The sequence below is a fragment of the Polypterus senegalus genome, chromosome 8 (genome assembly GCF_016835505.1).
Source record: "Polypterus senegalus isolate Bchr_013 chromosome 8, ASM1683550v1, whole genome shotgun sequence".
Lineage (NCBI taxonomy): Eukaryota > Metazoa > Chordata > Cladistia > Polypteriformes > Polypteridae > Polypterus > Polypterus senegalus.
In genome coordinates, this window is record NC_053161.1 from 177,465,016 (window position 1) to 177,491,697 (window position 26,682).

Sequence of the window (26,682 nt, forward strand, 5' to 3'; positions counted from 1 at the left end):
TCACTGTTAATGCACCACCTCGTTCACATTTAGTTGTCGAAACACTTGAGATCAGGTCAAACTACCCCAAGGCTGACGTGTGATGCTGCTTCGGTTAAAACACAAAACACATAAAGGCAGCTGTTAATCCACTGAACTTACCATTAGAAGAGTTCATCCGGAACACTGAGCCTCTGCCAACAGTAGGTCTTCAAAGTTAAGGCGCATGGACAAAAATGTGCAAGACGGATGGGTTTAATAAAGTTTAAACATTTCAGGTAAGATAATAATTTCTCCATTTCATATACAGTACAGATATAAATACAAGCTCAATTGTGACATTCTAACCAGGGAATGGTTTACAAGAACGATATTTAAAAAAAATAAGAATGAAAAAGAAAGGGGGTGCAATAAAACAGTGTGAAATTAAACACTACACAAATGGAGAAGGGTCCACAGCTCTGAGATTCAGTAGCCAATTGGATTGCAGGTTTTTGTCACCTGGTTTACTCGACTTGAGTCAGATAACTCCTCCCCCAACCCTAATCTTAACCATAGTGTAACGAGGCATTTCACTGACGTATAATGTAAAGCAACAACCTCCTCAATGGAGTGAAGTTCTGCGACTAGAGTCATTTGCTCAAATGGAAAGAAAACACACAACCATGTAAATAAAAATGGAACCGTGCACTCCGCGTAACGTATAGCGCCACGGTACGGTCGATCCTTCACAAGCAGTCTAATGCGGCAGTCATGAATCGGAATCTCCTGATGCAGGCAGCAATTAAGCTGCTCAGATCTTAATTTGGATGCAGAAGACAGGCCATCACTAAGCAGAAAACTTTAAAAACTAATAAGTGCAGGCCAACCCGTTCTTGGTTTTCGTAAACGTCCACTAAATAAAATTTCTACTCTCTTTCCCACAGATACTGTTTAAGATGGAAAAACCAACCCATCAACTGGGTGCCGCCAGAAAGAGAATTTTGCAGGCTGTGATGGGCGATGTCACAGGGCAGCAACGAGAGAATGAAAATAATTATTTAATAATAATAATGCATTTTTTATATATTGCCTATTTATAGTCATCTTTCTTAAATGTTTAAATAGCTATGAAGAGAAGTGTTTACCTTTGGGTAGAGGAGGAAGTACAGGAGCAAGGGGCTCTAGTAAGATGACAACTTAGCAGACACACGGGTGTGAGTGAACTGTGCCACGTGGACACTGCGGGTAAACAGAAGGTTTGCTCATTTGATGGAAAGTCGCAAGTGTTAATGGACCCAGGACATCGGTTATTACGAGAGAGGGAGACGGCATGTCTGCATGCTAGTTGGGAACTCGCTAGGAGGAGAATTCTGGGAAAGGGGGCGTGACATGTGGCCAGCGTCATGACGTTAAGCCCCAATTGGAGGGGATGGACACAATGGCGGGTGAGATTGGTAACCAGATGGTTAAGAGCATGAAGTTGTCTTTGGACCCATGGACGACTGCCAATTGTGTCCTACACTCTTTAGCCACAGCACCAAAAACGTCTCCCAGAAAGAGAGCACAGTTTACATTTGTGGCCGAATGCTAAATTTTATTCAGTTAATTTCAAGTATGTAATTTTTAATTTCATGTCTAACATGCATTAATATTATATGCACTTTTTTTTTTTTTAAGAATTTGAAGGAGGAAAACTGGAGTAGCAGGAGAAGAAGTTAAGCAAACAAAACGATTGTGCAAGGTTTATAGGTGCAAAATTCAGGTTGTCACGTATATAGAACAATGGCATTCCTCCCTTTACAATAATGATATCAACAGGATACACACACACACACCAGGGTACTTCAATACAGGGCTGTAGCAGGAGGGCAGCACACTTTCCACCGTATTTAGAAGGGTCTGGCAGCGGCCTCACGATTGACGTCTGCTGCCAGGCCCTATTAACTGCATCTGAGGTCTTGCCAATTGTCTTTTCTGTTGGTCCAATTTAAGAAATTGTCACTTCGGCTGCCTAGCGAGTCCTACTGACCAAGTGCACACAGGGCAGGAGAATGTCTGGTATGCCTCGAATTTCTCAACATTTTTTGTTTGATGGTTAAAACTTTCCATACGTTTCAATCTTTTAGAGTGCATCAGGTCAGGTCCACTGTGAGTGTTGATCTGAATATGTAATCCGTTTCCCACAGGCCAAAACTTTCTTCAGATTTCAGGATGTAAAATCTCTAATGTTGATCTCTAGTGCATGCAACAGTTTTCTTGTGTTGGTGTGCAGTTTGTGGGATTCGCTTCCAAGCCAGTCTACAATTTTAAAACTGAATGTCAAGGCAAGGACTACCAGCAAGTAAAAATTGTTTTACCAAGTGCAGTTATTCTCCTAGGGTGCTGTGCAGCTTCGACTCATCCATAAGAAACTTGCGAGAGAAACGTTTGAGGGTTCAGTTAATTTCGAGATCTAGGGTTGAGCAGAAGTTGAGGGTGCTTTGTGGGTTTAGTTCTATGCACAAGAATGGTGATCAGAAGTCAACGTGGAATGTTGCTCCTTTTACTTTTGTATTTATGATTTGATCTGGTCCTTGTCATGGTGGAGTCGCAGGGTTGTTTGTTTATTTTTTAATTCTATCCATGCCATGCTCAGATGTTGGTCCATCTTGAAGTACTCCATAATTATGTTTCTTAATAACCGCTGGACCTTTGTGCCATATGACCTTTACTTGTTTCCCCTTCTGTTCTCTTGCCATTATGTTAATTGTGATTCAGAAGATAAGTTCTACTGCTCTGAAGAGCTTGTATGCGGTGGACAAGTAAGTTATGGGATGGTAATCCTTTGGTGTTTTGGTTTGCTCTGATGTTGGAAGCAGAGATGTCTCTCCTGTGGTCAGCCTCTGTGGCGTCAACTGCAGATGTTTCACAAACACATTGCCATATTCAGCCACATCCTGATGCACTGCTACGAAATGTTTGGGTCAAAAGTTGGTTAGGCCGTCTAATTTGAGTGTTTACCAGTTAGCAGTGGTTTCTTGTTCACCGATTGCCACCTCGGGCCACTCCATTTCTTAAAGTTCCTTCTATCTTAGGTCTGTCTGTAGTTTGTTTAACCAGTCTGCTTCTTTATGGTTGTGTTCTTTAAAATATGTAAATCTCTTATCATCTGGTGGTGTAGGTACTTCAAGGGTACCCCACCCAACATCGTGTACAACATTTTTCCGATTACCCCTGAATACTCTTGCTCTGCATGCATCTTAACCTCCAAACTTCTGCTAGGATTCTGAATTTGTAATTGTCCTCCGTGAAATTCAACTCTTCATATGGGACACCAGTTGTTATATGAAGGTGCCATTTCACAACTTCCCTCTAGCTTTGACTACGACATATCCCTTCATCGATTATTTCATCCATGGTGGACTGCAGAGTTGTCAATTTCTCCTTACTTTGACTTTCCTCTGCACTGGTACAGTAGACGTGATGGGCTATGCTGCCCAGTTCTGATCCCGTTGTCTCTTGCTATGTCCTACCATCTATGGTTGTCTTTGCTTTATTTCCGTTATGGTCTTGTTGACCTTAGCTACAGTTTTTTGTATGGTATTGTTAATGATAGTTTAAATAACTTCTCTCTTCTCATAATTACTGTGTAGTTGTCCAGATCGATGAGATCCAGAAGATCTTCTTTAATTTCCTGGATTTCATGTCCTCTACCGATGGGGTCTTTTCTGCGGTTTAGAAGGGCATTCTCTTTACTTGTTTTATTCCTTTCACAAACATGCCACACCATAAGGAGGTCCCCCCTTCATCCAAGACCTTTGGCTGGTGTTCTCTCATTGCTTCTGGGTGTTGATTTTTTTTTTTCCTGCATTGATTCATCTCTTTCTGTTTGTTGCAGATTTGTGTTGCTTTTAACTTATCTACTTTCTCTATTTAATTCAATTAGTGATCTTTGCTTTACATTAATCCCCTTGCTTAATTTGGAGTATAGGGATGCCTTTTGAAGATTACAATTTCATACAAGCCATCAAGGCATATCCTCTAGTTGGATTTAACATATAAAAAGTAGCAGGATGTGGTCTCCTCTTTATATTCAAGTGACCACTGGACTGTGTCCAGCCCTCTCAATTTCTTGCTCAAGTTGTGCTTTCGTGGTCTGATCAGTTCCACGGTGATGTTGCCAGCAACACTGTCCATCTGGACTTCCACCACATTGCAGGTCTTGCACTCCTGCTATCACCATTAGCTTCCCAAGTGCCAAGAAAGAAGGTGGCCATCTTTTCATCTTGAGAAATGTGCAGTCTGAATAATTGATTTTTTGTGGGTCCTTTTCATACTAGAAGGGTAGTTTTGCCTTTATGAGGTTTGGTGTAGATCTTGCACAATGAAGCCCCTCATGTGAAGGTACTCATCAAGATCCGAGTAGTTCAGAGGGTTAAATCTCATTCATTCATTCCTCCATTTCTTCCTTCTTCACCAAACTACTTACTCCTTCAGAATTTCCTCCTTCTCTCCTATATGGACTGAAGAGTGCATCTTAAGACTGTTCAGATGCGCAAACCGCTTGCCACATTCAGAACAGCAATATGGCTTCTCTCCGGTGTGAATTCTTGTGTGGCTCCGAAGGTTGCTCATTGTCAAAAACTTCTTGCCGCATTCGGAACAGGAATACGGCTTCTCGCCCGTGTGAATCTTAATGTGTCTCCAGAGATGACTCCGGCGACAGAATTGTTTGCCACACTGCAAGCAGCAATACGGTTTCTCTCCCGTGTGAATTTTTGTGTGGCTTTGTAGATGGCTTCTTTCCGAAAACTCCCGGCCACATTCAAAGCAGCAATATGGCTTCTCTCCGGTGTGGATTCTTATGTGGCTCTCAAGATGGCTTCTTTGTAGAAACTCTCTACCACATTCAAAACAGGAATAAAGCTTCTCTCCGGTGTGAATTCGAATGTGTCTCAGAAGAGTGCACCGGTGACTGAACTGTTTGCCACATTCAGAACAGCAGTGAGGTTTGATTTCTGAAGTTTAAAAAGAAAAACAAAACATTATTTTTTTAATTCAGTGTCCTATTATTGACAATAATTCATAACATTAAATTAATGCTGGGTGAAGTTATGGACAACCTTTTACAAGCATAAGGATTTGCAACAGACGTGGACAGACCCTCAAGATGTTAATTTTACTTTCTTTATTACAAATACTCATCATGTTAACATAATCACTAGAAAAAAAACAAAACATTTTTACATTTATATAAAACTTTTTTCACTACTCAAAGCACTTTATGTAGTGAGTGGGAAGCCATTTCAACCACAACTAATGTGCAGTATGCACCTGCATGATGCGGCTGCAGCCATTTTTGCACAGTACGCTCACCACATGTTAGCTGTTAGGTGGTGAAGTTGTGACAAAGTTAGCCAATCAGAGACCAGGGTTGATTAGTGGTCCAGAATGACTAGGCCATGGTGGGCAATTTAGCCAGGACATTGGGATACACCCTACTTTTTATGTGAAGGATGCCCAGGAGAACTTTCATGACGATAGAGAGCCAGGACCTCAGTTTTACATCTCATCCAAAGGGCTGCGTCATTTTCATGGCAAAGTGTCCCAACACTGCACTGAGACATTGGGAGACTCGCACAAAAAAAAAAAATGTAGGGAAAGAGTCCTCTGCTGGCCTTACCAACCCAAAACGAAACTTAACCTTTGCTCCTGGCATCAGGCTCGTTTAGACTGCGATGCTTATACAGCTGAAGCCTTGCTAACTGTCTTCTTAATTGATGAACACTAACGTTATTATTTTCTAAACTAAGGTATAAAAATATTTCAGCCTGTGTCAGCCCTTGAACAAGCAAATACAATACAGTTCTGCTCTCCTGCCATTTCAAACAGGACATGGCTTCAATAGGCTAAACATTAAACGTTAGATACAATTATTTCATAATTTCGAGAAAACAAGATCTTTTGCTTTATCGAGATCTCAATAAAATGAGCCCATTATCTCGAGGAAACAATTATAAAAAATAACGATATTGCAAGTCCTCTCTTGGTTTCCGTGGATGTGGCAACTGCATCCATTCATCTTATTTCTTTTTACTGTACAAATAAATTAGAATTAAAAAATAAATTACTAGCCATGAGCCATTAATTCCTTCAAAATTAATTTTCCAGGAATTTTCCTTTTAGTGAGTTTTGCAATTGTGAATTTTATTTCTGTTATTATGAGACTAATAAGATTTACTTCTTATTTTACCAAAACCTCCCTAACATACACAAGAACTTCTGGCTTGGATAATAAGAGAGCTGCTGCCCTCTGATAACAGGCTTGTAGGTAGGAATACAATGGAGTCCGATCTGTAAATTTAAAGGCATCATCATCATCTAAATAGAGCAGTGTCTCCACTAGGCCTGAGTAAAAATACTAAAAGGTTTTATATTAACCATTATTTTTTGTTAAAACGATTTGGTTTTGATTCTTAGATTGTCAAGATTGATCTTGTGAATCTCTGTCCTGCTCATTTACTGTATGTAAAGCACTTTGAGCTACCTGACTTGTATGAAAATGTGCTATATAAATAAATGTTGTTGTTGTTGTTGTTTTTTGTAAATTGCATACAAAATAGATTGTAGTGTGCAAATGATACTCTTCAGTTTCTGTCATCACTTCTTCTTTTTACTGCTCCAGTTAAGGGTCACCACAGTGGATCAGCATGGCACCGTCAGATCTAAACGCTAGTGTGGCAAATTGCTCGCGTACCGAAGTGACTTTAGCTGTAGATGGAATTCCCATTTTACTTTATGGTGCCAAGCAGAGTGCATCAGTCTATTAGCCAGCGAAAGCGCTGTGAAGAAGCTGTCTGTTGTTATGGTCCTGCCTTTGTCCAGTCTGACAGCCATCAGGGGACATCATATCTGTGATTGCCAGTGCAGCAAATAGTTCTGAGCAGGCATCAGCTACACCACTGCTCTTCTGAAAAGAATGAAGATAAATGCCATCAACTCAGAGAGGGAGAGGCAAGTTCGTTGTACCATGTGAACGTCAGTGAGAGAATAAAATTGAATAATAAAAATAAAGCGCTAACTTTCACAAGTAGCCAAAATTTAACACCGGGTGTTACAGACTCAAATCAAATGTTATTATATTATATACCAATATTAATAACAATAATAATAGCAGCTCACTACTCAAAACGCAGAACGCCCAGTCTTGAACCGGCAACCTTTTTATTATAAGGCAGGAGCTCAGACCTCTGCACCACTCAAGAATATGTATTAACTTTCTGTCGATGGACATTTGAGCTTGGGTTTGTAACTCACCGACAACAACATGTAAACTGATTTTTTCCCTCCTTTGATTATATTCTTGAATAAAAGTGCACGTGTTTATTTGATATTTGGACTTCACGTCATTATTAGTATAACATGGAAAAAGTTTCTGCTTTAGGTATGTGTTCCACATTTCTTGCATTTTTCGCGTTTCCTGTCATCCTACACTTACCCAGATCTTTGTAGACATGGAACATACATGAAATGCACTCGTTCCAAATAACGATATATTATCTACCCTCTACAACTCCAGGCACCTCACATCGAGATCAACAGACTTGAGCTGGGAGAACGTTTTGTCCAAGCTGAGCTCCGTTGGTGGGGTGATGGGATAGCAGGCTGCTTGCTAATTGTGCTGATCGACATATTTACAACACAAAAGACGCTGACAGAGAGGTGTAAAGAAATTTAAGGTGAGCCGGGATTACAAGCATTTTCGTAGGCTTCAGGGATTCTAGTGTTAAGGGTCGGTGGAGCACATCAACCACCCTAATACGCCAACCTTAGGAAAGGTAGCTGCAAAGCCAACACATGAAGTGTTTATCGGTTTGCTCCAAGTAAGCCGCAGATGCCAAACATTTTCCACTGGGACAATTCATATTTTATGTATTGATTGGATAGGATAAATCAGAGATGCATGAAAATGAATGAAGGTAATAAAGATGATTTCCATATTGTCTCAATGGGAGCTACCACAAATGAAGGGCGTTTGTGTGAAATTCTTACTGGGAAACTTGTATTTCCGACACTTCCCGACGCACATGAGCAGTGTCGTAGATGTCCCCCATGCAGTGCCTTGTGGTGGGCCCCTCCTGTCTAGCATAACTGTTAGTAACTTATTCGCAACTAGATGCTAGGGGCGGGCTGGGCAGCGGCATCCGCGACCACATCGCTATCAGATCACACACTGGTGACAACCATGAAATTTGTAATAAGTTTTTAAATCGCTTTACTACAGCCGCTGTGTGCTAGCAAAAATAAACTGTGGAAATGGAGTGTAGGAGGTGTGGGTAGTAGCAGTAGTAACACATAAATATATGCAAAATTACTTTTCCAAGACAACTTTGTGAAGGAAAGAAGATGATTAAAATGAAACCTAAGCTAGAAAGTACAAACTGTCTTGCGATATAAAATGAAGCCATTTCAATTTGTAACACCGGCTGACAGGATACTACAGTACTACACAATCGACCTGTTATACGCAAGTTCTGCGAAAAGGGACATCATAAAGTGGCGACGCTCACAAATCCTCACAGCAGTGACACTAATGCACAGTAAAGCAACTGTTAAAGCATACAAAAATGAACTAGTGGTGCTGAGGTGTCACCCATTGCATGGTTGCACTCGGGTCCTAATCTGGATCCTGAGTTGGTTTGTCGTGTGATGGGTGCGGCAATGCACTGCATCAGTGCCTGCTCCTAACCTCCTCCTCCTACAAAAATGGAACTGACTGAGAAGTCACAAATCATGAGACTTAGAATATCACTTCTTCTTCTTTTAGCTGCTCCCGTTAAGGGTTTACCACAGCGGGTACCATAAAATGCTTGCTTGCGTGCCTTCTGTTGCGCAAAACTCTCAACAATGTTTGGCACATCAAGTTGTCTGACACACTCGTTTTTGAATGAAAGTACAGCCGAGCCACTAAGTCTGTCTTGCTACAGGGTGCTTTGGAGGTTGTTTTTGATGGGTTTTGATCGTTCACATGCAGCAACAATCATTGGTGTAGTCAGCAGTAACATGTAAGCCATGCAAACGTCACTGAACGTAGACGACGGTGCACAGTGATCGACAGTATCAGCAACAGTTCAGCTTCACGCCGGTGAAATGTTGGTGCAACAGTATAGCGTTCAATGAGAAGATCAGCAGGAACATACATCGAGGTCAGAGTTCATGGTAACAAGACATTGAACGCTGAAGCCACTGCATTGAGAAAGTGAAACCGCCGTTTTAGTTACGTTAACAGTTTTTTTAAAAATCTACACGGCTCCGAGTGGGCCCCATAAGCTCGTAAGCCCTAGTGCTTTGCACAATGCCACAATTCTTTGCTACGCCAGTGCACATGAAGACAGTGTGTAAGAGATGCCGACTGGCAGGGCGGGTTCATTTTCATGTCTCTTAAATTTAACGGCTCACGTCTGGTGTCGCCCTGAGCTAGATCAACAAGAAAACGTAGACAGGGCACACTCCTTGGGCGCAGGTCAGCATGAGTTTGTGTGACAGGCGGGATTGAAATCATGAAGAGCACTCCAATATACCAAGCACCAATTTACAGTTATAGTTATTCAAATGATTAGATAGAAGTTAATAAGGGCTAAGTAAACCATTGAAAAATATAGAGAAGGCCAGAAGGAGTTGCATTGCGTCTTTGTGGTCCTGGAGAAACCACATGACAGGGTGCCTCAAGAGGCGTTGTGGTATTGTATGAGTTAGTCAGGAGTGGCAGAGAAGTAAGTAAGAGTTGTACAGGATATGGATGAGGGAAGTGTGACCGTGGTGAGGTCTGTGCTAGGAGTGACGGATGCATTCAACGTGGAGGTGAGATTACATCAGCGATTGGCTCCGAGCCCTTTCTCATTTGCAATGGTGATGGACAGGTTGACAGACGATATTAGACAGGAGTCCCCATGGACTATGAGGTTTGCTGATGACATTGTGACCTGTAGCGATAGTAGGGAGCAGGTTGAGGAGACCCTGGAGAGGCTGAGATATCTAGAGAGGAGAGGAATGAAGGTCAGTAGGAACAAGACAGAATACATGTGTGTAAATGAGAGGGAGGTCAGTGGAATGGTGAGGATGCAGGGAGGAGTTGGTGAAGGTGAAAAAGAGAGTTCAGCCAGGGTGGAGTGGGTGGAGAAGAGTGTCAGGAATAATTTGTGACAGACGGGTATCAGCAGCTGAGAGACCAGCTATGTTATATAGGTTGGAGATGGTGGCACTGACTAAAAAAAGAGGAGACAGAGCTGGAGGTGGCAAGGTTAAAGATGTTAAGATTTGCATTGGGTTGACGAGGACGGACAGGATTGGAAATGAGAACATTAGAGAGTCAGCTCAGATTGGACAGTTGGGCGACAAAGTCAGAGAGGCGAGATTATGTTAGTTTGTTCATGTGCAGAGGAAAGATGCTGGGTATATTGGGAGAAGGATGCTAAGGATAGAGCGCCAGAGAAGAGGAAAAGATGAAGGCCTAAGAGAAGGTTTATGGATGTGGTGAGGGGGACATGCAGGTGATGGGGGTGACAGAACAAGATGATGAGGACAGAAAGATATGGAAGAAGGTGATACGCTGTGGCAACCCATAATGGGAGCAGCCAGAAGAAGACGTCTTCTTATACTCTCCAAACAGAATTTACAAAAGGTACAATAAAGAAAATGTAAAAAAGGAAGTAAACCAAAAAGAATAATCTAATTGGGAAAATTGAACTAACAATGGTCTTTGTCTTATTACTTTAGGACAATTGTGTCAGCCTGTTGTCCAGGCTTACTTGAAGATCAGAGCACATTGTTAGGAGGATTTGATACAGAAATCCGGAGAGATCCAGTGGGCTCAACAATCCTTTCATCCAGCATTCTTTACCACAGACAGGCTTAAAATGTTAGCACATGAACCTTACAATATTAACATTTACTTCACACTTACTTTCTCCAGACTTATTTGTAGGTGGTGTCTGATCTTCCAGAGTTCTGACAGATGGAACCTCGTCAGTCCTTTTTGTGTCTGACTGTAACGATTCAGACTTAACTTTGATGGAAGAACAGCGTCTGCCCTGAGATGAGACAAACCCGGCCACTGCTCCATCTTCACACCCATCAGGAGGGTCGTCTTCCTCAACACGTTCATATTTGTGCGTCTCAATGCTAACGGTCGTCTCTTCCGCCTCTTCTTTAATGCCCACTGACCCCAGGTCACAGTCTTCTTCTTTAATGTACAGCCTCTCCTGTTTAAGGTGGACAGACTCCCATCCACTGTCATCCTCCTCCTCCTCCTCCACCTTAACACGTACAGCCCACTGCTCCGTGAAACTTATGTCAGCCTCACACGTCTCTTCTTTCACATCCATCTAGACGTTACAGTAAAGAGCAGCTTTTCCTTTCTCTCTGTGGAAAGAACAAAATTTAAGTCCACAGAAACTGAACTATTAAGATCTAAAGACATGTAAGTTTTACAACAACCCTTCTAGTTAAGGTTTACGTCAAGTTTGAGATTTCAGAGAACACAGGTCTGGAACACGGTGACAGAAACGTGTCATTCTTCATGTTCAATTATCAAGTGAAAGACAAACTTGGAAGTGGAGTGAAGGTCCAACTGGCTGAAACAAGAAGACCTCCTCCCACAGTTGTGGGTCAGCAGTATTCACTATTTGGACTAAACAGAGGGGTCCCCCCTTCCCCAGTTTCCCACAAATTTAGCACAATCCAAAGCACAGCACTACAAAACAGAACACAATTCTTTTCTTTTTCTCCTCCACTCCTCCAGACTCTGGCTTGCCGAGTAGTGTCTGTGCCCCAGCCACACGCTACACACCTCAGTTGGTGTGAAGTCTGCGGACAAGAATTGCAGTGAGAAGCCACAAGAGAAAACCATCAGAGCAGGAGATTGGGAGGAGTGGGAGAAGGAGCCCTCTGTTGCCTCTGGTTTAGGAGAAAGGACATGGGGGGGGCAGTGACTGACCACCACTTCGGACTTGCTAAATGAAAAGTTCTGTGGCCAAGGGTTAAAACGCTCTGTGAAGGTTGGTGACCACCTGATGACTTCTCTAAGCTAAGGCTAAATCCATTCAAAATGGTTACAGGTTGACCTTTTAGATGTAATGTAAACCTGAGGGCATATTGATGAATTCTTATCGACTATTTTTGATATGTCTTGTATTCATTCATATTCTTATCCATCTCTAATATGTTAACGTTTTTTTTTCTTGCAACTTCCTTTAACATTGTGTAAAGTAATTTGAGCTACATACTTCAAATGTTGGTTTATGCAGAAATGTTTCCGTCATCTAAACAACGTGCAGAAGCAATTTAAAAAGGCTAATAAAATGTTATGCTACATTGCAAGAACTGTTGACTATAAATCAAGGAAAGTTATGCTTAGATTATGGGATGCACTGGTGAGAAGACATTTGGAGTATTTTGTGCAGTTCTGGTCACCACTGTACAAAAAAGAAGGCATAGCACAGCAGATATGCAGAGGAGAGCAACCATGTGCATCTCTGAGGTCGAGGACATGTCCTACTGTGAAAGACTCAAAGAGTTAGGCCTGTCTAGTCTGAGCTTGGGGAACCTCATCCAGCTATTTAAATCCTCAAATGTATTGATAAAGGAGATTCAACGACATTCTTTCAGCTTAAGGGTGAATTGCATACATGAGGACATCACTGGAAATGCATTTACGATTGAAGCCAGGAAGCACTTCTTTATGCAAAGAGTTGTGGAAATCTGGAAAAAAAAAAACTACTAGGCCATGAAGTTGAAGTTAAGACAATCTTAGTACCCAAGAAAGACATCAATCGGTTACAGTTAGTGCAGATTGCAACATCCAGAACCTTAACTAGGAAAAAAAAATCTGGGCACGTCACACCAGTTTTAGCGTTGTTACACTGGTTACCCGTGTCATTTAGAACAGACTTTGAAATCCTACTAATGGTTTACAAAGCCTTAAGTAATCTCGCCCAGTCCAATATTTCTGAATGTCCGTCCCCTTACACTCCAAGTTGGAACCTCAGATCTTCAAATGAGGGTCTGCTGATAATTCCAAGAGCAAACCTGAAAAGATGTGGTGAGGCGGCCATTTTGCTGTTATGCACCTAAAATTTGGAAGACTTTACCAATAGAAATTTGCCAGGCTAATATGGTGGAATAATTTAAAAAAAAAAAAAAACACATTATTTTAAAATGGCTTTCTCGTAGTTACATTTTGGATGTATCTCTACTAGTCTATATGGCCTCTAAATAATCATTTTCCTCTGGGTTCAGCAGTCCCATACTAATCTGTACTTTGCTCTTTTCTAGTTTTTCTGTGGCGGTGATCTGTACCACCACCACCTCAACAAGGTACTCTGCTGTCCCCTGTGCTTGTAGATTGAATGGCAGATTGAATTTGTGCTAAAATATTTGGACGCCTGGTATATATTTACACAATGTTTGCTATACAGAATGTGTGTATAATAAATCTATTCAAATTAAGATACAAGAAGTTTAGTGTTGTATACACAGTAAAAACCCATGTTAAAACCATGTAATGAAATTCTTACTTTGCTTGCTCACCTTAATATACAAAGACAGAAAGACAAAAGAAGTAGAAAAACAAATAGCAATTACAATTACAAGATTACACAATAAGGTGCCTGATGAAATACCGCAGCAGTCAGTACCATTTATGAGGCTATGAGTTGTGACTTTAACTTTTAGCATTGTTGAGGAGTCTGATTGCTTGTGGGGAAAAAAACTATGCGTCAGTCTTGTGGTGTGTGATTTCACACTCCTGTAGCACCTCCCTGAGGGAAGCAGCGTGAAAAGCGTGTGTTGAGGAGGAGTATTGTCTTTAATTAGGTTGCACGCCCTTCTGATGACCCTACTAGTGTAGATGTCCTGTAGGGAGGGGAAGGTTGCCCCACAGATGTGCTGTGCAGTTTTAATTACACGCTGGAGTGCCTTCTTTTCCTACAAGGAGCAGTTACCGTGCCATACAATAATAGAGCAGGTGAAAACACTCTCCATTGTGCCCCTGTGGAAACTGGCGAGAATTTTGGTTGGCATGCCAAATTTCTTCAACTTCCTCAGAAAGAACAGTCTTTTGTGTGCTTGGTTATTGAGTTGTTGTGTATTGTAAGACCAATTCAGGTCCTTGCTGATGTGGATTCCAAGGAATTTGAAGATTATTACTCTCTCCGCCTCAGCCTCACCGATGTAAATGGGAGTGTACTGCAGCTTCCTCTTCCTTGGGTCGATAATCATCTCCTTGGTTTTATCTGTATTAATTTAATATGCTGCTGCTGGATTATGTGAATTTCCCCATGTGATTAATAAAGTATCTATCTATCTATCTATCTATCTATTCAGGGAGATGTTTTCCTGACACCAGGCCACGAGTCCTGCCTCCTCTGTCTTAAAGTCTGCCTCCACCTCACACCCACCCAGTAATCAACCCTATGATTGTAGTGTCATCAGCAAATTGAATGGTGCTGGTGTTGTTCTGTGAGGCCACACAGTTCTAGGTAAACAGGGTATAGAGCAGAAGACTCAGCACACAGCCTTGGGGGGCAGCTGGTGCCGATTGCTCTTGTGCCGGACCTTTAATTAAAAACATTGCACATTGTCAAATTGATTTAAATTACTGATAATTTGTTGCATGCTGTAATGTTGTCATCTAGGGTTTTATGCTTACAAGATGGTAGAGCAAAGTCAGAAGTACAATTTATTTTTGTACTAGCAAAATACCCGCGCTTCGCAGCGGAGAAGTAGCGTGTTAAAGAAGTAATGAAAAAGAAAAGGAAACATTTTAAAAATAACGTAACATGATTGTCAATGTAATTGTTTTGTCACTGATATGAGTGTTGCTGTCATCAAGGATTTGATTATCATTATTACTTTCAATCAGGTTTGTATTTGGAGGATGTGTTGTGTTCAAGTTACATCCCGTGTTTGTCAATCATTGTAAAGATAACAGGTTTCATTCATCGAAGTGTTCACTACCAAAATCGCGAATCGTTAATCTAAGATGTTTAACAGGCATTCCCGGTATTAACTTGTGGATTTGCCTGCGAGTATTTAGCGACAGCATGTCTATTAACTTGTGGATTTTTCTGTGAGTATTTAGCAACAGTGTCTCTATGAACTTGTGAATTTGCCTGCGAGTATTTAGCGACATCATGTCTATTAACTTGTGGATTTTTCTGAGAGTATTTGGTGGCAGCGTCACAAAGTTGTTTTCATCTAGCTGCGTCAGAAAATGTACCACGATGTCTGACAAGCCTCCTTTTTACTGTTTTCTCACAGCTTGGATTGCTGCTGTCATAATTGGTTTGAGTTTCATGGTTTGTTTCAATTACGACAGTATTTGTAGGACTTGTGTTGAAGAGACATTCGGCATCTGTCAAGCACTGTAAGTATACAACCAGTTTCATCAATAACTTCACATCCAGCTTTTGAGAGTTTAAACATTCATAAACATCAAAGTGTCCACTACTGAAATCGTCACCTGTGAATCTAAGATGTTTAAAAGGCATTGGCGGTTGTCCAAAGGTGTAAAATATTTGGCCATTTCGGTACACTTGAAAGCGACAACCGAACAATTCAGCGGCAGCCATCAACTCACATGCAGAACCATAGGTGAAGGGCTTAAGCATTTCACTCTTCTAGTGCTCCTGTGTAGTCTAATTATCTCCTGTACCGTCATCAGTCCACACCTTGAACCTGTCCCAGTCATTCAATACATAAGACACAATGTTCCTCCGGATATCAAGAGTGAGCCTGATATGGCCGTGCAATATGTAACAAAGAGAATGGAAAAGGCAGGTGCCATCTCCGGGCATGGAAACCACTCAGTAAGTGACAGTTCTTTGATCGATGGTGATCACCTCGATTGACATCTCACCACCCAAATCGCTACTCGTGAATCTAAGATGTTTAACAGGCATTCCCGGTATTAACTTGTGGATTTGCCTGTGAGTATTTAGCGACAGTGTGTCTATTAACTTGCGGATTTTTCTGTGAGTATTTGGCGGCAGCGTCACAAAGTTGTTTCCGTCTAGCTGCGTCAGAAAATGTACCACGACGTCTGACACGCCTCCTTTTTAGTGTTTTCTCACAGCTTGGATTGCTGCTGACGGACGGCCTTATATGGGCAGGCAGTCAATTAAGTGAGAGGCGTGGGGGACGCAACTCCACCTCACATGGTGACCGAGCTGCAGGCTATGGACGTATACATGTACGCAAGTAGGATTCAGTTATGACCATTATGCGTAGAATTTCGAAATGAAACCTGCTTAACTTTTGTAAGTAACCTATAAGGAATGAGCCTGCCAAATTTCAGCCTTCTACCTACACAGGAAGTTGGAGAATTAGTGATGAGTCAGTCAGTCAGTCAGTCAGTCAGTCAGTCAGTGAGTGAGTGAGTGAGTGAGTGAGTGAGTGAGGGCTTTGCCTTTAATTAGTATAGATAGCCCAAAATCACACAAGAAGTGCTGCAATGGACTTTAATAGGCCCTGCCTCTTGATAACCCCCCAAGCCTTGACTCTCTGAGAAGACAACAGGCAAAACTCCTAGGGGGGGGGGAATGGAAGAAACCTCAGGAAAGACAGTTCAAATTTAGACCCCTTTCCAGGTAGGTTGGGCATGCAGTGGGTGTCATAAAGAAGGGGGCCAATACAATACGCAGAACAAATCCTCAATACAGTATAAAGATAAAATATTTACAAGAATGGAGCAGAATTCAACTGTAGATGATATCCCATAATATGATTTGGATTTGTTTAGAGTCCTGGAGACCTCAGCCATCAAAATGCCTCCCCCATTTGGCCATTCTATGGCTGAAACAGCGCTGGGCCAGCCAATCCGATGAAAGGACCCCTCTACCCCACGATTCCTGCGATCCTCCATCAGGGTTGACTTTACCTTAGGCAGGCAGAACAACTTGGCAGGTGGGCCAAGTAGTAAAACTTTATTTTGTTCAGGGGTGGCTTCAAAGCCTACTCTGGTGCTTTAGGCGTGTTTAGGCAGTTTACTTTTATTCAGTACTGCACAGTAGCAGCTACTGGAAAAACAGAAAAGAATTGAGTTTGGGTAATAACGGTTTTAAAAATTCTCTCATTCCACCGTTTCATTGTTAAACAGTGTGGGAGGAGTACGGGCATCCTGGCCTGAAAAGAGAAGACGCCATTGCCCAGGCAGAAATTCAGCACGACAATGTAGACAGATTGACTGGTGGAACAAATGAATAACTTTGTATCCAGTTAGTGTTAATTAATGGAAGGACTGGAGATAGCGGAGAGTCAGAAGCAGCTCAATCCCCAATATGACAGGTGGCAGTGGTCCTCACATGGGAACCCAGTCGAGATGCTTGGGAGTCCGAAAGTGCAGCCCTGACAGGTTCCATGGGTAATGTTAGAGGGTGCATTCCTCCCTACTTTCTTTATGGTTCCTGGAAGACTGTCACAGATGAGCGGGGACACTGCCCGGCCGGGACGCCTGGACAGTCCTCGAGTTGGACGATACTTCTCCTCCGCCACCAGAGGACAGCCGCCTGAGTCTATTTGGGGGCCACAGGAAAGGAGCTGGGACGCTCATCATTATGGAAGGACGTGGCCACTGCCAGGGGGCGGCCAGACAATTGGGGAATCCTGGATGGCAGCACTTTCGCCACACCAGGAAGTGCTGCCAGAAGTAATTCCAGGGGCACCCGGAGTGCTTCCAGGTGCTCTCCTGAAACTCCCGCCACACCAGGAAGTGACGTCAGGGGGAGCACCTGGGGCTCATCCGGGTCATGATAAAAGGGGTCGCCTCCCTCTAGTAGATGAGCCAGAGTTGGGAGGAAGCAGACGAAGCTTGTGAGGAGGGGACAGGAGGACAATAAAAGACGACAAAATAGAAAAGAAAGAAAAGAGTTGGTACAAGAAGGCATCGTGGTGCAGTGAGAATTAATAAAGAAGTGTGTTTTGGACATTCTAGTGTCGGTCTGTCTGTGTCCGGGGGTATGCTGTCCACAAAGATACAACATGACACCGGAAGCATTGGTTTAAAAAGAAGCCCACTCACTACCACACATGGTCAAGTCAGAGTCAGGAGGCAGTGGGCAACAAGATGAACCCTTCACACAGGGACATCCAGTGGAGGCATCTCCACAGGAAATGCCCTAAAAAGTGGAGGCCGTGACTGTGGAAGATTTAAGAGTTAAGTTTAATGTTATGGCATATGAAGTAGGCATTTCAACTGGCACAGTTTCCACAATCATCCAGATTCATTTGATGATGTCAAAGGTCAGCTCCCAAAGAGTTCCCTACATACTGACACCGGATCAGAAAGAACGTCATCAGAATTTGGGCCTTCTTCAAGAAAATTCCACTAACATTTTCTAATAGAATGTTACTGGTGATGGAACATGGATTCACCACTATGACCCAGACACCAAACAAGAGTAGATTGAACGGAAGCATGAGGGGTCTCCAACACCCAAGAAAGCCATGGTGACAGCTTTCTGGGCTGTTCTGATGTTGGGATTCACGTCACACAAGTCAAACATCACTGGTGAAACCTACACATCCACAACGAATTCATTACATGAATTCAAACAGAAACATCATGGGAAACTGTCGATGGGTGTGCAGCTGCATTACAAAACCACACTGTCCCAAAAACCAAAGGCTGCTAACAAGGAATGTAACTTTGGAGAGCTTAGCCATCCACCTTACAGTCCAGACCTGGGGCCTCATGCAAAACGGCATACGCAGAATTCACACTAAAACTGTCTCTCCGGAAAATCCATGGGTACCATTGGTTTGACTTTGTGTTGAATGATCGGTTGTTCATGAAGTCCCGAATGAGTCACATTACCTGCATTGTTAAGGAGCGTCAGTTACAGCGCTATGGCCATGTGGCGCGTTTCCCCGAGGGTGATCCGGCTGATTGTTGGGGACCGAGTGGCTGGACCAGGCCAAGGAGTCGCCCACGTAACACCTGGCTGCGGGGAAATAGAGGGTCGAGGGTCATTTCCAGAGGTTGGGACTGGACCACGCATCTGCCTGCTTTACGGCAAGTTTAGGTTTTATACATCGTGATGCGAGCGTGGAAACGGGAGTACGCAACATTTATGTGCGTACGTACCGTTTATACATGAGGCCCCTGGTCCTCAATGGCCATTTTCTTTTTTTGAAGACCTAAAGACATTGCTACATGGATGCAGATTTCATAACAATAATGACTTCAAAGAGATAGGTTGGATAGAGAACCAGGGATGAATCCTTCAGTTCCAAACGGATTATATTACAGTAGGGAAATGGAGCGAGTGTGAACGTCAAGAGGGATTGCACTGAAAAGTAATGAGGCGAAATTGACCATCAGATTTTACTTTCATAGTCGGATGGATAAACTATTAAACACCCCTCGTATATACATATATGCCGTCTAAACGGGATTAAGGCGCTTTTAGACCATCTGACACACAGATGCCCAAACTCTTGTCAGTTAACATTCAATTTATGCTTCTACAGTTAACGGAGGAGTAAGAGTATGGCACTAGAATTTTCTCTCACTTATATATAATATATATTCTTTCTTGAGCTCGTATTGGGATTCTTTTCCACAATCACTTTGAACTGCACAACACGAACTGAATAAAGACAGGGAGGCAGAAATCAAAGAGCTTCGTGTGCGAAGTCCATGATTCGAGAAGGACACGACTGAAGGAATAAACGGAAAGGAACAAACAGGAGGAGGACGAGGCAGCGGCGATGTAAAGAAGAGATGGGACTCGATTACTTGAGGTGAAGCGACAACACCGCTGAATAACAAAGAGGAAGTCACGGGGGGATTCACTCGAGCATAGCTCGGCGGTGGGCTGATAGACACGAACGCGCTGCTCGCCCCTTATTCAAGTCGCGTGCATTACTGAAAACTCTCACATCCATGAAGTGTCGTCCTCTGACCCCGTGCACTCACCTTCGGTCTGTCCCTCGGTGAAGGGATTTTGTCTAAACTTGTTTGCACTCCTGTCTCACTTGTAAACACCCGACGACTTCCTATCCCCTCAGGAACTGCACAATGCAAAAGAAATATCCCTCGATCAGTGTCCTTTACGCTTCTCTTGGCCGTTATTCAAGTTCCGTACCACTGACCAAAAACGAAATAAAAAAGCCCACATCCATAAAGAGATGGATCCGAACACGTATAACTTACCCTCTGTCTCCAGATGATAACGATAAAGCCGACACAAACAACGGCAAGAGCCCACTGTTTCTTCTACCGCCTCCGCTTTACTCCTGTCTGTTTTCGTCGCACTTGATGACGTCATTTGGCACGTTGCATGTGTCGCCTTTTACGTGCACGCGCATCACTCGCTTTGGTTTATTCGAAGCTGCGCGCGGCCGTTCGTCTTTTCCGTCTCAGTGCCGAGTTCTCCTTTCAAACGATGAAAGGATGATTAAAAAAAAAAAATCATTTGTAAAGTGTAATCCGTGAGAACATTTAAGACAAAAAAAGCTTTCTCTTGCTTGAAAGTTTGTAATGATTCAAGAGCCGATATAAGATAAGCGAGTAAAACTAAAACTTATTTTTCTAATCAACAGTTTGTTCGATTGGACCGTCAGTCAGTCAAAGTAAACCTTACTTGCCTTCCAAGAGGAGAAAAGAAACTAGAAACGTCCATTTGCATAAAATTTTGCTTGGAAAGTATAGTGGCACCAGTCAGAAAAAGGAAAGCCATGCATACAGTATAAATGCAAATGGTAAGAAATATGATAAGGGATGAAATATCAAGTCCTCATCTTCAAATAGCCCAATTCCTGCCGACACCGTTTGAGGTAACACTGGCACGCAGACTCCTAAGAACTCCCAGAAACACCTGCACCAGCCGCTTTGATTGCAAGCTTCCTCTCACTCCTCTATTCAGACATTTTTATTCTAAACTATAAGCAACTGCTGTGCTGGATTTAAGCCAACTACTTTTCTTTCATCCAGCTTCTCAAGCCTGTGCAAAAATTGTGTTGACATGGAATAGATGTCACTGGGAGACACCGATAGTTCTTGGAAAGCACATACAAATATATTTTTGATCATAAATCAAGGGGTGTTATGTCTGGACTATATAATTCACTAGTGAGACCACATCTGAAGTATTGTGGGAAATTCTGGTCACCATCCTAAAAGAAAGACATAGCAGCACTTGAAGCCGTGGAGAGAAGATCAACCAAAGGCCATCTTACCAGCATCGTAAACCCCTGGTCAAAGACATGCGCTGGGACCCCTCTTTTGATGGCAAAACAGAAACATACATAGGCATCAGAAATATCCTGGGCCCCTTTGCTCTGGCCAGTGCCCATTGTGCCCATATGTTAAGGTGGCCCTGCATCCCAGAACTTACTGACATGTCCTACCTACTGTGATAGAGCAGAGGAGACTGTGTGGGGACCTAATCCAGGTCTTCAAAGTCCTCAATGGCACTGATACCATTGATCCAGTTGAATTCGTTCAACTTAAGAGTGAACCACATACTCAAGGACACCGGTGGAAATTAAGAGGAAGTGCATTTAAGACTGAAGCCCACTCAGGTCTGCCCATGAACAACGTCTGATGATGCCAACTCTGCATGGTATCAAATCTCAATCCATGTGTAGCTCCTAGTTGGTGGAATGAGCTGCTGACCACCAGCCAAATTGCTGACTTCTTCAATGTGTTTAAGAAGTGACTGACAACTGTGAATGTCAGTCAAATTGTTAATGAATGTTTTTTGCTCTGTGGATCTCTCTCATATTGTTAACTGATGTTTTCTTGTTGTGTTAGCTTTATGGTTCTTCACTTGTAGTGATAAACTTTTAGAATCTGTTCTGCCACCCTTGTTCAAAGCAATCACTAGGCTGATGTTATTCCATTACGTTGGCCTAACTTCCAAATCCCTTTGGGTAAAACTGTCCGCTAAACAAATAAATATCAATTTAAATGGGATGGTTCTCTGAACTCTTTGAATTGATGTAAAGAGTGAGGTGCACCTCATTGAAAGTCAAGTCCCGCCCTGATATACTGTACATGCATCACCAAGGGCTTCCTAATAATGACTGTGAACAAGTCATAGTCCTATTGGGCTAATGAAGGACTGAGACCACCTTGGGAAAAGTTATCTGAGACTTCAAATATCTTGGGGGTGCCCAAACTTTTGCATGGGGCTCCTTTCCTTTGGTTCAGTGTACAATTGTTCAAAACAAAAACAAAACACTAATCTGGCATACAATGATGAAAAGAAATGTGTCACCTTTAACTTGATGCCTCATGGTGATCCGTGCATCTTCTGCTCACTTCACTATTCACAGTAGCAGACATTTTAAGCAAGGGGGCCCATACTTTTGCACACCACTATATCTCTTGTTATCCTAATAGATGCTGATCCTGAAAACATCTGTCAGGAAATTTTCATATGGAGGAAGACTCCATACCATTTTCCTCAATGGGAAACATAATAATGCATTGCCAAGTCATCCAATTAATTTCAACATATATCGATAAAAATCTCTCAAGCCCCTGTAACAGTCTGCTGAGGATATCTGAAAAAAAAAACACTAATTACCTTATTGTTTAATATGTAACAGTAGGGCTGTGCATTTGTTTCAATTAAATCATTTAGTTTGAATGAATGTTTTAAAGCAGGGGTCCCCAAATCTGGTCCTGGAGGGCCGCAGTGGCTGCAGGTTTTCATTCTAACCATCTTATTAATTAGTGACCTATTTATGTTGCTAATGAACTTCATTTGAAATCATTTTAATTGACTTACACTTTAAGACTTCACCCTCTGAATTGTTTCTTTTTTCCTTAATTAGCAGCCAAACAATAATGAGATACAAAATGAGCCAAAACAACTGGGGTCCATCATACAATATCTCAAAACAAAGAAAGGTGATGGTCTCAAGAATGTCAGTCTGCTGAGGTCCACAAAACATTTTAACAGTGCTGTTAGAAAAGTGAAAATCAACAATTTCAGAGATGCCTGCTATTGCACAATTAGAGTAGCAACAAACCACAGAATTAAAGAACGGGTTTAATTAACAACCCTGATTAAGCAACTGGTTGGAGTGAAGTTGGTTGGAGTTTGAGGCCCTGACTTAGTTTGTCTTCTGTTGGCTCCCTCACTTCACGTTTCATTTCTGTTTGGATGCCATTTACGGAAAGAAATGGAGCAATTCAGAGGAACGACGAAGAAATTCAGGGGAACAAATCTTAAAAAACAAGTCAATTAAAAAGAATGGAAAAGAAGTTAATTAGCAGCACAAACAGGGCACTCTTTATGAGAGGGGTTAGAATGAAAACCAGCAGCCACTGCGGCCCTCCAGGACTGGAGGTGGTGAGCCCTGTTTTAAAGTAATATTCAAACAAGAAAATCACTTTTTATTTATTTATTTTATTTTTTAACGAGTTGTGCATCTCTTCCAAATGATTCAGTCTAAAGAAAGGCTGTAATGTTAAGTCGGTTTTCTAGAATTGGTTTACATGAAGTTTGGCAATTCAAAGTGGCAGCACATCGAATTCATTTCACGACTTAAAACTGAAATCACCATCGGAATGGGACAAATGCGAGAAAGGAACAGATGAAGATAAAGCCCGTCCATGACCAGCAGCTCTGGGGTTTTCTTTACTCTGCTTCAGCACGCACCAACCAAGGTTCACTCCCTACTATTTAGATCCAGTTAGACTTAGTGATTCCATTCCAAAGAGAATGTGTCACATCTGGGTCTGGGGTGGGAATATGCTGGTGCCATCCATGATGGCATCTTGCCCTGCAGTGGTGGACAGGTGATGATGGGGTAAAGAACAAGCAGCCTATCTGTAATGAGCAGTCAGAGGGCAATCAGAGCACACGTGGAGTAAGAGATTTCACTACAGGAGGGTCACTCCAGAGATCTGAAGTGATAGCAGGGGGGAGAAGCTGACTGATGTGCTCTGCAAGCTAAACTGAAGGAAAAACCAAAGAAAGAAAACTGACCTGTAGGAGTAACTGAAGGCACGTCTGAGCTGTATGGAAGAGCAGTGAATTTGTAGGGGGAAAAACCTGCAAGGTTTAAGGAAAATTCCCTGTTAGTGATGCGAAAGGAATGTGGAGGTCACAGGGAAGAAGAATGAGGTCCACAAATGTAGATTATGGCAGCCATGCCACATGCATTTCAGAAGAGGTCATCTACCTGAAGCTAAACCTGTTCAGGTCTGGGAGACCATTTAAGAAAAGCCTGGGTTGGTAGTGGAAATGGTGTTTGTTAGGCCTAGCAGGGGGTGCTTACCCTGTGCTCTGAATGTGGATTCTAATGCCAGTGCAGTGATGGGGACACTCTGCGGTAAAAATGGCACCGTCTTTCAGGTGAGATGTAAAATCGAGGTCCTGACACTCTGTGGTCATTGAATATCCCTGGGCATCTTTCGTAAAGTGGAGTGTATCTTGATGTCCCAGAGGACAGTTGGGCATCCCACCTAGGACAGAGGTGGAGCCATTACATAATGGAAGGAAGGACAAAATGGGGGCAATACCCAGCCGGGGCGCCTTATGATTCCCATCCTGATTGGGATGCCCGAAGGTTACAGGAAACGGCAAGAGAGGACAGCAGAGAGAAGTTCATCCTCCACTGTAATCTGTGGCAATGCCCATTATACAGAATTCCACTTTGGAGTCCTGCAGTGCTGCATGGGAGTTGGAGTCCAGAGGTGCAGCCATCTAGGGGTCCCTGGTGGTAGTAGAGGGTGCTGCCAGGGGAAAGATCTCCCTGGTTTTCTTATGACCCAGAAGTGCAGCCAACTGGCTATGGCACATCACCAGAAGTGCTCCTGGGTCTGGCATTAAAGGAGCCCACTTGGATAGCTCGGAGAGGCAACACTCAATTGGAGGAGTAGGAGGTGTGGAGAGAGAAAAAGAAAGAAGGATAAACCTGATATAATTGTTTTACAAAAGTATTTGTGTAATAAAAAATGTTTGCTTTGAACCTGAGGGTGTTTTGTGTGTTTGTGTTTGGGGCTCAGTGATGCCCCCTAGCTTTTACACCTGCTAAATTGCCCTCCATGGCCTATTCTACCCCCACTCCATTAAACACACCCATCTCTAATTGGCTAATTATCTCACCATTTCACCATCTTCCAGTTAATGTGTGGTGAGTATACTGGAGCCAAAATGGCTGCCGCCACATCATCCAGGTGGATGCTACACATTAGTGGTGGTTAAAGTGGCTTCCCATTCACTATGAAAAGGTGCTTTGAGTAGTGAAAAAATGCTACATAAATGTAAAGAATTATAATTAAAACAAATTACTCTCACAAGAAAATGACAGAATAGTGTGCACGTTCTTCCTTGACGAATCTACACGCTGTAACATAAGAAATTCGACAAACGGCAGGAGACCATTCACTCCATCGAGCCCGTTTGTTTAGCTAATAGCTAGGCTGTCCCCAATGCCTCGTTTTGGATTTCTGATTTGATGTACTTTCTTAATTCCGGAGGGGTAAGTAACATCCAGATTCTTCTTAAAGATTGTTCAGACTTCTGTTTCAACCACAACATGTTTTTGTAATGTTAAGGAGGATACAGTCGTGTATTTTCAGTTTGCAAAATGTGGGCAACCTTCTCATTTTGTATTTTTTTTTTTGTATTTTTTTCCTAATCAAAAATGATTTTTGCATTGAAATATCTAAACAAATCATGAATCGTCCATACGTTTATTTTCAAAAATACAGGTTTTATTTATTTGCCATATCACCCAGCCCTACTTAATAGACTCATTAGTGTGCAGGTTTGTGTGCAGTACACAAGTAAATGCAACAATGCGATTAAGTATCAGATAATAATTACGATTTCTTCCTAACCGGCCCGGATATCCTTCAACGACTGACGTGACGAGGTCGGCCCACACGGCCCGTTATTCATTATGATTTTCTTAAAATTTGTGATGAATACACGGCTTGCTACTTACTATGAGTCTATAATATGAACTCTATCTAAACTGTTGCCAAACTTAATCTGTACAGTACACTGTTGTTTAGACACAACTAAAAATTTGACGACATGCTTAGAAATAAAATTTAATGAAAAATAAAAAATTTGTAACAGGGCTTACACATTATTAGAGTGCATGTCAAATGTCATGTCAAATCATGCCCAAGTGCCAGTACTTTAGTAGGCTAGTAGCTGCTCATTTACAATGTGAATAAAAGATAACCGGGGTGGCACGGTGGCGCAGTGGGTAGCGCTGCTGCCTTGCAGTTAGGAGACTTGGGTTCGATTCCTAGGTCCTCCCTGTGTGGAGTTTGCATGTTCTCTCCGTGTCTGCGTGGGTTTCCTCCCACAGTCCAAAGACATGCAGGTTAGGTGTATTGGTGATCCTAGATTGTCCCTAGTGTGTGTGTGTGCCCTGCGGTGGGCTGGCGCCCAGCCCGGGATTTGTTTCCTGCCTTGCACCCTGTGTTGGCTGGGATTGGCTCTGGCAGACCCCCATGACCCTGTAGTTAGGATATAGCAGATTGGATAATGGATGAATGGACGTGCTTCTTCTCAGGAGGTGATTACTGTACTGTGCTAAAGTCATGGTGTGCATTGAAGGAGACAGGTGGGTGACGTAACCATTCGTGCCGCTTGTGGTTTTTAAATGGATTTGATGATTTCAGTTTTATTTTATTTTAAAGGACTGGGATTTAAGGCTGGTGCTGTGATCCTTTCAGCAGACAATGCAGTGGAAAATCGTAGCTTC

At 42.5% G+C, this 26,682-nt stretch overlaps 1 protein-coding gene across 1 annotated transcript; it reads right to left on the reverse strand.

The window, feature by feature from the left end:
• Positions 1-218: 218 nt before the first annotated feature.
• On the reverse strand, positions 219-20,246 carry LOC120533458 (gastrula zinc finger protein XlCGF7.1-like). The gene is made up of 3 exons (XM_039760369.1): positions 20,153-20,246; positions 10,904-11,361; positions 219-4,958 (listed from the first exon to the last, which is right to left on the reverse strand). The coding sequence occupies exons 2-3, from the start codon at positions 11,322-11,324 to the stop codon at positions 4,426-4,428; spliced, it is 954 nt and encodes a 317-aa protein (XP_039616303.1). The 5' UTR covers positions 11,325-11,361; positions 20,153-20,246; the 3' UTR covers positions 219-4,425.
• Positions 20,247-26,682: the final 6,436 nt, after the last annotated feature.

Coding starts and splice junctions, on each gene's coding strand:
- LOC120533458 (XM_039760369.1), bottom strand. CDS start 11,324: ATGGATGTGAAAGAAGAGACGTGTGAGGCTGACATAAGTTTCACGGAG. Junction 4,959..10,903: donor TACAAATAAGTCTGGAGAAA/GTAAGTGTGAAG, acceptor TTTAAACTTCAG/AAATCAAACCTCACTGCTGT.